Source organism: Mus pahari, chromosome 1 (assembly GCF_900095145.1).
Source record: "Mus pahari chromosome 1, PAHARI_EIJ_v1.1, whole genome shotgun sequence".
NCBI lineage: Eukaryota > Metazoa > Chordata > Mammalia > Rodentia > Muridae > Mus > Mus pahari.
In genome coordinates, this window is record NC_034590.1 from 69,823,768 (window position 1) to 69,840,076 (window position 16,309).

Sequence of the window (16,309 nt, forward strand, 5' to 3'; positions counted from 1 at the left end):
TAGAAATCACTGAACATTTCACTGAACAAATCACTGAACTTTTAGTCTGGTGACAGACACCTCGGTGCTTCCTTTTATCATAGAAGACAAAAATATAAAAGGGAACATAGTCAAGGAGCTGTAGATTCCTACCTTGACCGTGGAGTGGAGTCATACACACAACATGGGCTTACTTATGTGTGTACAGTGTCTGTATGCATGTGTATGTGCTTCCCTACACATCGGATCATGGAAGGCTGCTGCTCCATTATCGTCCTCTATCACTCTGCACCTTATTTCTTCAGAAAGCTCTCAGCCAGAGCTGACGCTCTCTGACTGACTAGACTAGCTGGCTAGCACACCCCATATTTGTCTCGCCACACTGGGACTGAAGGTACACACTGCCACCCTTCAGCTTCCTATGTGGACACTGGGGAGCTAAACTTAAGTCACCATATTCACGCAGCAATCCAACAGAGGCATCTCCCAAGGGCACCATACTACTTACTTTAAAAGGAAGTTCTTGGCAGTGATTCAGAGCTATGGAAGCCGCAGAAGTATTTTCATCCTTGCATTGTTAGCTTGCGAATTTAAATACCTCTACTCAGTCAAAACTGTTTTGCATTATGAACTGCATTATTCACTGTACATACAGAGTTTTCAGCTCTTATTGAAAACATTATGAAAAACAAAGACTTTCTACTATCATTTCTTCGTGGGTGTGTATTAAATTAGCATATCTATTAATGTTTTCCTACCAGTATTACTAAGCCTTAAAGTATTAATGAGCCTTTTAAAAAGTGAATTGTTAAAAATCATTCTATTATTTTATGTGTTGTGTATTTTGCCTGCATTCATGTCTGTGCATAACATGTGTGCCCTGTATCCATGGAGGTCAGAAGTAGGTGTTGGATCGCCTGGAACTGAATTATGGATGGATGGTTGTAAATCACTGTGCAGATGCTGAGAAGCAAACCCAGGTCTTTTGCAAGGGCAGCCAGAGCTCTTAACCACTGAGCCATCTCTACAGCCAAAATTTTTCTTTTGAGCATGATATAAAAGTCAGCACCACTTTTTAAAAAAGGCCAATAGTATATTTATATAAATAAAATTTAAACAGAACTATAATAGTATCATAAGGCATCAGAAAATAGGAATAAACTCAACTAATCAAAGACCCATGCATTACAGTTTCAACTGTATTTCTTTTTTCTTTCTTTCTTTCTTTCTTTTTTTTTTTTGAGAAAGGGTTTCTCTGTATAGCCCTGGCTGTCCTGGAACTCACTTTGCAGACTAGGCTGGCCTCGAACTCAGAAATCTGCCTGCCTCTTCCTCCTGAGTGCTGGGGTTAAAGGCATGCACCACCACACCCAGCTCAACAGTATTTCTTAAAGATCTAAAAAACAATGACAGATGGTGTTTTCTTGGGGTGGGAGACAGAACCTTAAGACTCTATTTCCCATAACTATCCTGACAGATCCACTCAATCAAGTCCCATTAAACTACTAGCAAGGCTTTCTGTTTTGTCTAGAAATTCATACAAAAATGCAAGAACAACAAAAATAACCAAGATGATTTGGAAGAAAAATAATTAAACTGAAGAATTTCAACAGACATCAAAACAAAGTATGACAGAAGGAAAGTAGAAGCTGGAAAGTAGACTGATGGCCAGGAGCGGAGGGTCCTTCCCAGGCCTGAGCAAGGCCCCGGGAAGGGACACAGAGGAAGTGGAGCTACAGCACTCAGCCTCTGTTAAACACAGATGCTGCTTGTAACTCATGGGACCCAGCCCTCACTTCAGATGGACCTGTGATGTAAGCGTGGAAAGAAAAGCAGAGATTTCTGAAGACACACAGAAGAACACCTTTAAGGTCTTCAAACCATCGAATGTTTCCTAAACCTGCCCCAAGCCTCAAAAGTAACTGAGAAGAATGAAAACAGCAGCGAGCCACAGGATGGGGACATGTTCCTAATGCACACGTCAAAGAAAGTCCCCACATCCATAGACAACAGGAACTCCAGCAACTGGCAGTATAAAAGTATCATAAATAATTTAAAAACCTCAACTGACACCTAATAAAAGATTCATTTTAAGTGTGTAGGATGGTGTTTGTCAGAATGGAGCCCTGAACTACAAGGGCATACTGCACACACCACACACACAGCGTACTGCACACCAGGGTGCCAAGCAAAGATGGAGGCCAGGCAGATGAAGGCCCATCTATTACACCTGAAGGAGGACCTCCACCCTACGATCCTGCAGCTCTACTGCTAGGTTCCCAGCAAACTGAAACGCACAGGAATCTCCATTAGGAGCATACATTACTGGAACATGCGTGGAAGGACTAATTCAATAGTTTCAAACTGGAAAGTACTAACACTGAAAGCATCTAAATACATATTTGCATAATGGAATTCTATTTGGCTTTAAGAATCAATTATAATTACAGGAAGGTAAGACTGACACATGTTGAAAAAACTAGCAAAATATGCACACATGACTTCTATAAAGTGCATAATTAGGCAAAATCAAACTCTGGTCTCATGATTGAAGGTACATGGTTAGTGTGGAGGGAACTAAGGTGAGTGGTGGGGAGCACCAGATGGTGCCATAGGGTCATGAGTCCTCAGTATGGAAATTCTTCTCGCGTGCGCACGTATTTGCATTATGTATTATGTATGTATTATGTACTTGCATTATGCATACTATCAATGTCAAGATATTTCAAAAATACTTTAAAAATTTAAAACAAAACAAAAACCCAGAACAATCAAGCTGGGTATGGTGGTGTTCACCTTTAATTCCAGCCTTCAGGAGGCAGAGGCAGGTAGATCTCTGAGTTTGAAGCCAGCCTGGTCTACAGAGTGAGTACCAAGATACAAAAGGGCTACACAGAGACACTGTGTCTCAAAACAAACAAACAAACAAACAAACAACAAAAAACACAAAGCCAAAAAACCAAACCAAATGGCCCTGACACGTGTTTGCAGAGGAGGCTGTCTGTCTGTGGAGGAGGCTGTCTGGCAGTGCTGCTCACCTTTGTCCTGTAGAGCCATCTGTTGCTTATGCAGGAAGGCCACCTCCCGCCCCAGTGCTTTCTTCTGTCTTTCCAGTTCATTTCGAAGCACCAAAATTTTCAATCGCAGACATTCACTTTCTTTTTTCTAAATAAATAAAATCACAGATAAAATTATGAATATAAAGTCATAGGTATAACTGCACACCCACCATGTTTCAATTCAACAAAGGCATCTGATAATATCAATAAATGTATACCTATGATAAATGTACACAATAAAGACATACCACAAAACACACTATCTAACCATGATAATAAAGATCTGCAAGTTTCAGAAAAAAAGAATAAGTGAAAACTTCCTTAGCTGGCACCTACCATCATATTTGATGGTAAAAAACTAGGCACACTGCCCTAGATTCAAGAACAAGACAACAAGTTGCCTTTACAGTTTCTACTTAACGAATGTGGACCAGAAATCATTGCCATGGCAATAAGACAAGAAATGAGAGGCTATGTGGACAGGGAAGAAGGACTAACAAGACATTCACAGGAGATGGGACAGTTGACCCAGAGCCTAAAGAGACAAAAACCAGCCTATGGCACTATAAGCAATTACAGCAAAGACTGGAGTTTGGCTCTCCAGTACCCATGTAATATCAGGTAGACTGTGCTGCTCAGAGGCAGAGGCAGTGGGGCAGAGATGGGGATCCCCTGAGCAAGCCGGCTAGTTAAGACTAGCATGTAGGTGAGCTCTGGGAGCAATGAAAAGATAGAGAAGGACAGAAGATGATTCCTGGTGTTACACTTGGGCCTCTGATGTATGTGAATATTCACATATACACGTGAGGTATAAGCCCAGACATGTGAACATGCATACAGATATGTATAGATAACACACATGCAAAAGGGGGTAAATTCCTTTTTATTCAAATATATTCTCTGAACCTGCCTACACTTACAAATTTGCCATGTGACTCTCCATGACGCTGTCTGTGAGCATGCACTCACTATAAGGAGGTATCTTTGTTGGCATCTATCACAAGGTATCAGTAATATACTTTTTTATGATTTTCTATGATATAAATATTGATCAAATTGTAATTTGGCTATGCCTGGTGACATTCTGTCTTTTCCAAAATTGCAAAATAGCTAATTAAAATTAATACAAAATGTATTTATCTAATAAACTAAAAATTAACAAAATGTGGAAGGAGCTGTTGTAAATTTCTCTAAGGAAGAAGTCAGTCCTTGTCTTAATCAGGGTTTCTATTCCTACACAATCATCATGACCAAGAAGCAAGGTTGGGAGGAAAGGGTTTATTCGGCTTACATTTCCATACTGCTGTTGATCATGAAAGGATGGAGGACTGGAACTCAAGCAGGTCAGGAAGCAGGAGCTGATGCAGGAGCCATGGAGGGATGNTCTTTATTGGCTTGCTTCCTCTGGCTTGCTCAGCCTGCTCTCTTATAGAACCCAAGACTACCAGCTCAGAGATGGCACCACCCACAATGGGTCAGTCCACCTTGCTCACTAATTGAGAAAATGCCTTACAGCTGGATCTCATGGAGGCACTTCCCCAACTGAAGCTCTATTCTCTGTGATAACTCCAGCCTGTGTCAAGTTGACACAAAACTAGCCAGTACAGTCCTTGATTGATGTTTAGTCGGATTGGGTGAGGCTCGTTGTGGCATAGCCCTTTTAAGGCAAGGGGAGATGCAGTCCCGGGCAACTGTGTTGAAAGCCCCCGACAGTAACCATCTCTCACCCAGAATGTTTGTTCTTCTTCATTCCTGAAACAATCAGTCTAGGTAGATGGTACAATCGTTCACTGTGAACACAGCCAAGAAAGCAGTACAAAACCTGTTTCCTACCATCATTACATTAGGCTGGAAAAATCTAGGACAAGACATATGCCCATAAAAAGAATGTTCCTAAATAGAATTTTTTAACAATATAAACATTTATGATGGACTTACTATATAGTTTTAGCTAATTTCGACTATCTTAGGTATTTATTTTGTTTTGCCAAAACATTGTAAAAACAAACACCGAAGAGTCAATGGGGTTCTAAAATGTGGAAATGACCAAGTATTCATCAGCAAACAGATGGGAAAGCAAAATGTAGTGTAGAGATAGAATAGAATATTACTCTGCTTTAAAAGGGGAAGAACCGGGGCTGGTGAGATGGCTCAGAGGTTAAGAGTGCCGACTGCTCTTCCAGAGGTCCTGAGTTCAAATCCCAGCAACCACATGGTGGCTCACAACCATCTGTAATGAAATCTGATGCTCTCTTCTGGAGTCTCTGAAGACAGCTATAGTGTACTTACATATAATAAATGAATATTTTAAAAAAAAAGGGGAAGAACCCTGGTATGTACAATAACTTGTTAAGTCTTTAAAGTTATTATGCCATGTGAAATGGATAAGCTGCAGACAGCCCCTCTGTGTCTAATGCCACTTATGTGAGGGACTTAGAATAGTCAAAACTGGGCTGGGACTGTGAGCCAGTGGTAGAACACATGCCTACCATAGACAAGGTCCTGGGTTCGATTCCCAGCTGGTGTGGGGAGGAAGAGCACTAAGAATGCATATGGATCACAGACAGAATGGTGGCAGGGCCTGGGAGTGAAGGGGAGAGGCAGCCAGTACTTACCAGTGACACAGTCTCAGCTTTACAAAATAAAAAGAGCTGCATTCACAGATGGTAAAGGTGGGTGCACATTATAAATGTACTTAAAGCCAACTGTACTGGCGGGTTCTGTGTGCCAGTGTGACACAGGTTAGTTATCAGAGAGGAAGGGCCCTCAGTTGAGAAGATGGCTCCGTGAGATCCAGCTGTAAGGCATTTTCTCAATGATCAGTGGGGGAGGGGGAGCCCACTGTGGGTGGTGCCATTTCTGGCTGGCGGTCCTTGGTTCTTTAAGCCGCAGGCTGAGAAAGCCACGGGAAGCAGGCCAGAAGCAGCACCCCTGCATGACCTCTGCATCACCTCCTGCCTCCAGGTTCCTGGCCTGCCCTCCTTTGGTGATGAACAGCAGCGTAAAAGTGTAAGCCAAATAGACCTTTTCTCCCCAATGTGCATTTGGTCATGGTGTTTCATCCCAGTGATACAAGCCCTAAGACACCAACGAACTGGACATAAACGACTGGAACCGGCTGATGAACTGGCCACCGAGTAAGGGTGCTGGCTGCCAAGCTTCATGGCCTGTGTTTGATTCCTGGAACTCACTTGGCAGAGGGGGAAACTGACTCCGTGTGAACACCTGGCACATGTCCCCCCACACATGAATCCATAAGTATTTTCTATTCATGAAGATTAGAAATGTTATGTCATATGCTTTATAATTTGAGAAATTGAGGGAAGGGTCAATGAGGTGGCTTATTTAAAAAACAAAAACAAACAAAAAGGAGCTAAACCAACCCCGTAGGGTTTTCTTTAGTGTGATCAGAAACCGTTGGGTCTTGGACATCACTGAAGGGAAAATCAAAACAAAACCCTTCCGAGCCGGCTTTCAGAAGGTTGTAGGCATTCCATTGCTTGAACTCATTTTTTTTTTTTTTTTCACAAAACATACAAATATTTTGGGCAGAGAGCATTCTTCAGAAAATCCAACCTGGTCCACGGGGTTAACCTGCTCTGTTCCAGGGCACACACTCAAACTGGGAATGTTTTCTCGTGTCAAAGCACAAAACTTACAAAGCTGTCTAAATACAGTGCTCACACAGGGAGGCGTGAGCACGGCATGTCTGTGCTATGGTCCGCGTAAGGAAGCTGGCCCATTTACAGAAACAGACCCAGTTGCTCAAACCAGGATTCTTGGCTCCCGTTTCTGAGGAGTAAACAAACGCTGCCATCAGCATGACTCTTTTCCCTGCTCACACTTCAAAGGCGAACTGATCAAAGACCTTAACCTAAGGATCTTCTATGGGCTGCACTCTAGTCCTCTTCATTCCAAGTACAGTTAATGTCACACATCTACCCCTAGATATCAGTCACTTTTAATAAGATTTTATACAACACTCAGACACGCATGTTTGGAAGCACACATTCCCATTTATGAGTCTTTTAAAAAATTATGGGTAATGTTAAACACTCATTTTACAATGATAGATTGGTCTATAAATAATATAAGCAAACAAGTATTTTTTCATAGATCACATTGGAGCTTAAAACCCTCAGACACAAGTTCCTAATAAACGGCCCTGGGATAATCAAAGTTTCAAACCCGTGTAATTGCACTGAGCAGCTTGGCCCTGTCTATGAAGCCTATGAGAGTATGCTCGGATACTGCAAAGGATTTATCACCCAACAAGAGCTGCTGGAGGCCTTGCAGAAATTGTTATTAAATGTATTTGTGTGTGCATGTGTGTGCACGCATGCATGTGTATGTATGTGTGGTGTGTATATGTGAGAGCATGTGTGTGTGTGTGTTCGTGCTTGTGCATGCAGTGGGGCACTCATGTGAAGTCAGAGGATGACTTTGGGAGTTGGCTCTTTCCTTCTAGCATGTGGATTCAAGGGACAGAACTCAGTTTGCTGACAGTGCCTTTATCCAGTGAGCCATCTCACTGGTCTCTTAAGCAAGAATGCAGTTTGACACATCACAAAAGGTTTCAGTCACAAAAACAAAACAGAATTTTCTTTTAAAAAGAAAAACACTTCTCATAAAAATCTTTTATACTAACATTATAGATTTGCTATTAGCACTTTAATATTAGAAAGCTCTTTAAAATTTCTCAGATTTAAGCCAGGCGTGGTGGCATCCTCCTTTGATCCCAGCACTCGGGAGGCAGAGGCAGGCAGATATCAGAGTTTGAAGCCAGCCTGGTCTACAGAGTGAGTTCCAGGACAGCCAGGGCTACACAGAGAAAGTCTGTCTCAAAAAACAAAAACTTCTCAGCTTTGATTTCTAACATAATAAATATTAATAGTGTAACCATGTTCTTAGAGATTGTCGCTATTTTTAACATATTAAAGGACCTTAAGACAAAAACATTTGAGGAATTAGTGATTTAGAGCATATTTGATTTTATCTGTGGTCATTACTAACAATCTGGAGAAAATCTCAGAGCTGTGGAAGTTGCCAAATGGCTTCCAAATGTCACTTACAGGTGGCTTTCCTTCCTTCCACATGTAGCCAATCACTAAGACAGAGAAAACACTTCCTTAGAAAACAGTTACTCCAACTCATTAATTTCACAGACTCAGCAGCACTACCAGACCTAGAGCGCAGGTGTAGGTAGGATGTGTAGACAGAAAGCATACATAGCTTTATAAATGTAAGAATATAAAAAATTGGCTTTTAAATAACAGTAAACACATACCAAACTGATCTTCTAATCAATGAAGAATATGAAGATACTTCTGTGGTTTCTGCAGGGATCAATGGCGTGTTGTTTTAAGGAGAAGTTGAGGTTTGATATAAACACACAACACACACAGGTAATTTTCTCTCCTTATTCTGTGATTATGCCTGTGGCTTTGGAGGACAGCAGAAAGCCAACTGTCTCCACTTGGAGGAACCAGAAATGATAAAATAAAGATGCCAGAATAGGGAGAAGATAGAGATAGGCACCCCAAATTCTGTTCAAACTCAATGAGCTCTCAAACTGAACCCTAAGCCACACATGCACAAATGAATGCAGAGCTGCCCATGCTTAACAGTGAAGCTGGAGTCGGAGCCATGTTGACTGATGCATGGAATTTTAAAGCAAATCCTCAAAGTCTATAAATTACATTCAGAATGTCCAGGGTGCTGTGCAATACTGCTCAACCCATGAACAGTTGGAGAATGTGACTCCCTCTCTAGGAAAGAGGCATGAAGATATGGGCAACTGGCACATGTTAGAAGTACCAGATAAAGTACCAGAGATTTGAAAGCCACTCAGACGTATGCTGAGATGGAAAGGCGACTATCCTAACATGGAGTCAAAGGAGAGAAAAATCTCAACGGAGCGCCGGAGATTAGTCAAACGATCTAGTCAAGAGTGCCTCTGGTGGTGCGGGGTACCCTACCCTACACCAAAGTCTCACCTCAGTGTCCTCACCAGGTCAAAGCCAACCCAACACAAACAGGTTGCCTACTGTTATGAATTCCGTTTACTTTGGGAATGCAAGAGTAATGTGTGCATGTATGAGGGCTTCGTTCAATCAATCACCAGTAGTGCAAAAAAATGTAATAGTTTGCTTTAATAATTTTTAATTTAATGAGAAAATCATGGTTGTTTCATTATATGTTGAAAAACCATTAAAACCATTCATGACTTTAAAAATCTCCCAGAGCTGGGCGATGGTGGCGCACGCCTTTAATCTTAGCACTTGGGAGGCAGAGACAGGTGGATTTCTAAGTTCGAGGCCAGCCTGGTCTACAAAGTGAGTTCCAGGACAGCCAGGGCTACACAGAGAAACCCTGTCTCGAAAAAACAAAAGAAAACAAACAAACAAAAAATCTCCCAGAAATTAGGATGAATTAAGTCCTAAACCAGTAGAGACCATTGCTAATGTCATCCTTAATGAAGCAAGGACAATGGTATTCCCCACCTAGGCACGAGGCAGGGATCCCTGTGTATTCTGTTCTGTATGGATGTCCCCACTACTGAAATGAGCAGAGAATTTAGAATTATCCAAACATGAGCTGGGTGGGGTGCTACATGCCTGTGATACAACATGATGTTGAAGCAGGAGGATTGCTGCAAGTCTGATGTCAGCCTGGGCTACACATTAAAACTTTGTCTCAAAAGCAGCAATAGCAACAACAAAATGCCCTACCATCTAAATCTGTAGATACTATTGTTTGCATAAAAACTAAGAAATCTACAAAATGAAGATTATTAACTATAGAATAAAACTATTAAAGTAGAAATAAATCAGAATGAATAGCATCCTTATATACTACTCATATACAAATGACAAATAAAAATTCAAAAGGAGTTACCCTAGTTATTACTGAGTTTTTGGAAACAAGGTCTTCCTATTTGATCTAGGCTAACCTTAAACTTCTGATTCTACTGTCTTAAATTCCCCCAATTTAATTCTTCCAAATTTAATATCCATTCATGATAAAATCCCAGAGACTAGGGAGAGGAATACCCTAAAGCCAGAACAAATTATTGTTAATACTACACTTAATGGAAACATGAGCTGTTTCCCCTCTGACCAGTTTTCGTGGGTGTACTACCACAGTTCACAGGCTACACCTGGCAAGATGCCTTGTGCTTGCCCAACCCCAACAGGAACTTAAGACTAACTCTAACAAAGGGGTCAAAGACATTATTCAGAGAATTAAAGAGAAGTTCACATAAGTCATAAATGTCATGTCTATAGACTGGAGACCTCAACATTGTTAAGATGGTAATTCTTCACAAATCCTTACTAAAATTGCAACAGGCTCTCTTTGGTAGAAACTAACTAGTTTTAAAATTCATTCAGCAACATAAAGAACCTATGGGGAATTAAAAAAAAAGAAAAAAAGAAAAGAAAAAAACAGGAACTTTTTTAGAAAGCCTACCTGGCTTTCGTGACAAACCTACAGTAATGGCTGAGGCAGATCCACAGACAGGTCTGTGAGACAGAGATGAAACAGATGCATGTGTATACGGTCAGCTGACTTCAGACAAACATGTCAGGGTAATTAATAGGGAAAGGAAAAGCTGTTCACCAAATACTGTTCTGTCAACTGAACATCAGTTTGGGAGGAAAGTTTTTACTCTTTCTTCATCCAGGACAAAAATAATAACTTGAAATGAATCAGAGATATAAACACAAAACCCCAAACGCTAAAACTTCTAGAAAAAAAACACCAGAAAATGTCTGGAATCTTGAACTAAGCAGATGATTCTGATAAAGACTACAAGAAAGAATTGAAACAAACGGAAAAACAAGACGAGACAAACCATCAGAGGACTAGGGAGATGGCTCACAGTTGTTGCAGTGCTTCCCATGCAAGCATGAGGACCTGAGTTTGATTCCCCAGAATTCATGTAAGAAACAGAGCTACAGCTGGGTGCAGTAACCACTGGCACACATTCGTAGCTGATAGACTGAGGAGGTGGAGACAGGCTGGCCAGCGGAGCTTGACTGGTGAGCTCCAGGCTAGTGACAGACCCTACCTTCAATCCCAGCACTCAGGGGGCACACTGTGAGTCTGAGCCCAACCTGGTCTACATAGAAAGCTCACGGACAGCCAGGGCTACAGAGTGAGATCCTGCCAGAAAACAAATCCAAACCAAGGTGGAGGCTCCTGTAGAAGAAAATCTGTTGCATTCTCCCGCTTCCCACACACAGTGCATCCACACACACATATGCACAGGTATGCATGCAAGCACCCACATGCACACACATATATAAAAACAGATTAGATTTCACTGAACTTTAAATTGTTTGTTCTTTAAATACCATTAAGAAGAATACCATTAAGAAAAAGAATAACAACAATAAGCAGGCTAGAGAGATGACTCAATGGTTAAGAGCATATCCTGCTCCTGCAGATGACCTGGGTTATGTTCCCAGCACCCACATCAGGTGGCTCACAAATACCTGTTACTTTAGTCCTAGGGTATCCAAAGCCCTCTTCTGACCTCCAATGGCAATACACGTGTATGTATGTATACCACCATACATGCATATGTGTATATACATGTAGGCAAAATATTCATATATGTAAAACAAAAAATAATCTTTAAAACAAATGATTTTTTTAAAAAAATCCAAGTCACAGACTCAAAAAACCATACTTCTCATGTACATGTAAGGAAAAGAGCCTGTATATAAAATATATCTTTATCTCACACATAACTAGGTATATAGTGTTATATATGTTCATTTATAATATATTTATATTATTAATAAGGACTGGAAGGACAGGTTAGTAGTTAAAAGTACTGGCTGCTATTCCAGAAGAGCCAAGATTGAGTCTCAACACCCACATGGTGGTTCACAGTTTTATGTACCTCCAGCACCAGGGAACTGAGGCCCTCTTCTGTCCTCCACAAGCAACAGGCACACGTGCAGTATGTAGACACACATGCAGGCAAAAAACATTTACACATGTTCACACACATACACAAAACTTCAAATAAGATTAAAAAATTCTAATTAAAAACAGGAAAAGAGTATTGTATATTTTCTTTCATAAGCAAAAGCTAAAATAACAACAGCCTAACAGATGATCCAAAATTAGTAGAGAGAGTACTCAGGCGAGGCGGCGGGGAGAGGCTGAGGAAGTGTGGGGGAGGGTAGATACGATGAGAGCATGATATGTGTATATGTGGAAATGTCACAGTGAAGTCCATTAATACAAAGATTTAATATACACTAATAATTATAATAACAAAACGAATGGAAAAAGAAATTGGAACCACTTTACACATATGCCAGGACTTAACGGATAAGTACATTATACTTAATGAGAGTCAGGTTTCTCACTATCAGAAAAAGATATTGCAAATAAACAAAATGAATGAGAAAGCCAGAATAAACACTGTGGCATTAGTATGGCAAACACTAGTATGAACTCATGTTTATTTTAATATAGATAGGTATACATTCATACAGAGATAGCCGTGTGCACTGAGAGGGCTTTAAAATCAATGAGCACCCAAGCACACACAGTGACCAGATCTTGTTTCTAAAGACCTCAGCCAACCTAAGGAGCCAGGCCCTGGCGAGAGGTGGCTGCAGGCAGGGCTAAGACAGTGCAAATGCAAGGTGAGCTGGACCACAGCACCACAGGGAAAGAACACCAGAGGATGGCAAAAGTCGATCTGAAAGACTATTTATTATATGTTTACTCATTTTAGAGAGGGTTTACTACGTTCTCAGGCTAGCCTTGAATTCACTAAGTAGTCTGGGCTGGCCTCAGACATATGACAATTATCCTGACTCAGGTTTCCTGAGTGCTGGATTACAACTGAGCACATTATACCAGCTTTCTCCTAGGAAATACAGTTAGGTGCCACAGTTCATGTTGGGCATGTATGGCATATGTGAAGAAGCCAAGGTTTCAGCTATAAACCTGCCATCTCTGAAGAGGTAAGTACTTAAGACTCATTAAGAAGTTGTTTGAGGCAGGTAACTGTTTGGTTTCAGCATCAAATATGCCATATTTTTTTCCTCTGTACTTACATTGGACCAATTTGCAAAGGGAAGTAACTACTTCTAATATGCTACAAAGTAAACTACAGTTTCCTGTCTTACTGTAACAAGACATCATGTTAGATTCATTCTCTTTTGTTTTTAACTTCTATTTATGTGTACATTTGTATGTCTATATGTGGATGTGTCCTTGTGTGCTCAGATGCCCATGGAGGCCATCAGTCCCCTGGAGCTTGAATTATAGGCAGCTGTGAGTCACTCCACGTAAATGTTGGGAACTGAACCTGGGTCCTCTGAAGAGCCACCAGTCCTTCAACTGCTGAGCTCTCTCTCCAGTCCCATGGAGTCATTCCTAAATTCAATAAATACTTAATATATACTTTATATCTTCTATGAGTCAAACATTTGTCTAGATACTGGACTCAAAAGAGATGGAAGGTTGGGAAGGAGGGAGGAAGGGAGGGAGGAAGGGGAGAAGGGAGGAAGGGAAAGAGACCGAAGGAAGCAGGAGAACGGGAGTGGGGGGTTGGGATCCCAATTCTCATAGTTTAGAGAGACACAAATATATTAAATAGATACCACATTTGATGGTAATAAATACTATAGAGGAAGAACAAGCAGGCTAGGGGCTGAGTGTGCTGGGGAGTGGCTTCCAGTGGGTTGTTATGAAACTATAGGATTTCTAGGTTCACTTCCAGTTCAAAGCTCCCCTGACTTCCTTCTGTGTTAACTAGGCAGCATAAAAACACAAGTGACCCCCTGAACCTGACCTTCGAAGCTTACACATTCTATCACCTTACCCTGGGTGTCACCACTCATAGTTTAGAAAAACAGGATTAAGCAGACATGTGTCCACACTGAGACAAAGCACATGCAGTCACTTAATGGAACAAGTCTATTCCCAGTCTTGCCTGGGAAAGGAAAGGAAGGAAAATAAAACCTAGCAAGTTCTCCCCAGACAAAGGTCCTAAAAATGCATTTTTGTACATTACAGAAAAAAAATAAAATCTGATACTGTTCCCTCCCTCTACAATGTACTTGTGGCCTGGAATTAGGCCTTTATGGTCCTAAGTTATAACACAACAGACAGCCATTTCTCTAGCGTGAGGATTTTCCATAGACAAGGCAAGTGCTATGAAGAGACAAGACAAGCAGCTCTTGCTGCTACTTGGGTACCATGGACACCTGCTATGTGCCAGGAACAGCAGGAGCAAGTGTGCGGATAAAGTCCATTGGAATGGACTGCTAATCTCAGCTTCTCTACAAGATGAACAAATGTGTTTAGTTAGGTCCCAGGAGAGGGCGTGCACACAGGTAGCTGCGCACACATAGCTCCCGCAGTCTCAGGGGCCCATGACTGGACAACCCTTTGGTGTAAGAGGCGTCTTTAGATGCGCATGTGCGAGCAGCAGTGGGAAGAGACTGCGTATGGGAGGTAACAGTTCCTGGGGGCAAACAGGGGCTTCATGGCAGGCTGTGAATTTCAAGTATTGTTCTAACTCACAGCACATTGAAAGCTGTTCATAGTCACGTGGCTTCATGTGCAGCAGAGTGTGATTCAGTGTGCACACTTGGCTTCCCGAGACAGAACGGTCACTTGAAAGCTGCCGTTCTTTCCCTCTGAGGAAGAGCGTAAGAAAGCACCAGACCCTGCGAAGACCTGAGATCCGTCCGTCCAGACTGAGGTCATGGATTCTTTGGAATGCCTCACCTAACCCACATCTCTAAAGGTAAACACTTCACAAATCCGACTCTCATAACTGATCCTATTCATTTTAAAATCCGCCTTTTAAAAGTAGATTCATCCTGGCTGATAAAATCAAAGGACAAATTTAAACAGTAAGAAACTATCTTCATGGGCTGGTGAGGTAGCTCAGCAGGTAAGAGCACCCGACTGTTCTTCTGAAGGTCCTGAGTTCAAATCCCAGCAACCACATGGTGGCTCACAACCACCCATAATGAGATCTGATGCCCTCTTCTGGTGTGTCTGAAGACAGCTACAGTGTACTTACATATAGTAAATAAATAAATAAATCTTAAAAAAAAAAAATAATGAGTTAAACCATTAAAAAAAAAAAAAAAGAAACTATATTCATTAAACCCAGCACTATGTATATACACTAATGAAGTGATTGTTTTTACATTTATTTTATGTGTGTGTGTGTGTGTGTGTGTGTGTGTCCTGCAAGTCAGAGGACAGCATATAGGAGTGAGTGAGCTCTTTCCTTCTGCCCCAGGAATCCCAGGGACCACACTCAGGTGTTAGGCTTGGGGGCAGGGCTCTTAGCAGCTGAGCCATCAATACCAACCCAAATGCTTTCTTCAAGTGCCTTAGTCCCACTGACCTCCTCTCCCCCTCCCGTCCTGGCAGCTATAGGTCACTCACTGTACCTTTCATGCTTGGAGTTCACATTTATACGACGTTAATAAAACAGTCTGCTAGTCATCTTCCAAGTAATTATTTCTCAAGTTTCATCTAATAGAAAGTGGCACATTTACCTTACATTATTAGCAGATGGGAACTTTGATTTCTAACATTTAAAATACACCAGCAGCCATCTGAATGCAACATTATAAGCATCTTTATTAGTACAGTCTAGAGATTTTTTTCCAAGAATAATATGATAATTGCTTGACGAAAACAAGGAGTTTGAACAGGTACTTATACAAGAACCTACCAGCTCATTGCTTGCCGATGTGAGTCTTAGTTTTTCTTCAATTTCCTTTCCAATTCTCTGAACAGTTACCTGAGTCTGTTTAATTGCACACTGGGCTCTATGAAGCCTAGAAATACAAGTTGTAGAAAAATGTAAGTGAGTTAATTACAAAGTCTAAACAGAGAGCCACAGACATGAATTATAAATCTCCTAGGATAAATAGAATCAATCCTGAACAAACCAATTATTTCTAGAGTCAAACATAAAATGAAGTAACAGGAATTACAAGTCCTAAAATAACAGTACTCTGAAATGCCTCCTTCTGTGACGACATGGTTAGGGTAGAGGACTCTAGGGGTTTAGAAGCACTTTAGAAAATGATCTAGTTGAGGGGCTGAGAAGATGGCTTAGTCAGAAAGCAGCCTGCAGCTCAAACATGAGAACCTGAGTTTAAGCCCTGGCACCCATTAAAAGATGGAGATGGCAGCACAAGCCTGTAATCTCACTGCTAGGAGTCAGGGACACGGGTTCATGGGGATAACTTTATATAAATTCCTGT

The 16,309-nt window shown here is 41.3% G+C and overlaps 1 protein-coding gene across 1 annotated transcript in view; it reads right to left on the minus strand.

Moving 5' to 3' along the window:
• Uvrag (UV radiation resistance associated) overlaps nucleotides 1-16,309 on the minus strand; it is a 267,126-nt gene that overhangs the window by 119,776 nt on the left and 131,041 nt on the right. Inside the window, exons 7-8 of the mRNA XM_021197047.1 lie at nucleotides 15,772-15,877; nucleotides 3,018-3,144 (exon numbers count right to left, since the gene is read on the minus strand). Coding sequence (XP_021052706.1) covers nucleotides 3,018-3,144; nucleotides 15,772-15,877 — 233 coding nt within the window. The remainder of the gene's footprint in view (nucleotides 1-3,017; nucleotides 3,145-15,771; nucleotides 15,878-16,309) is intronic.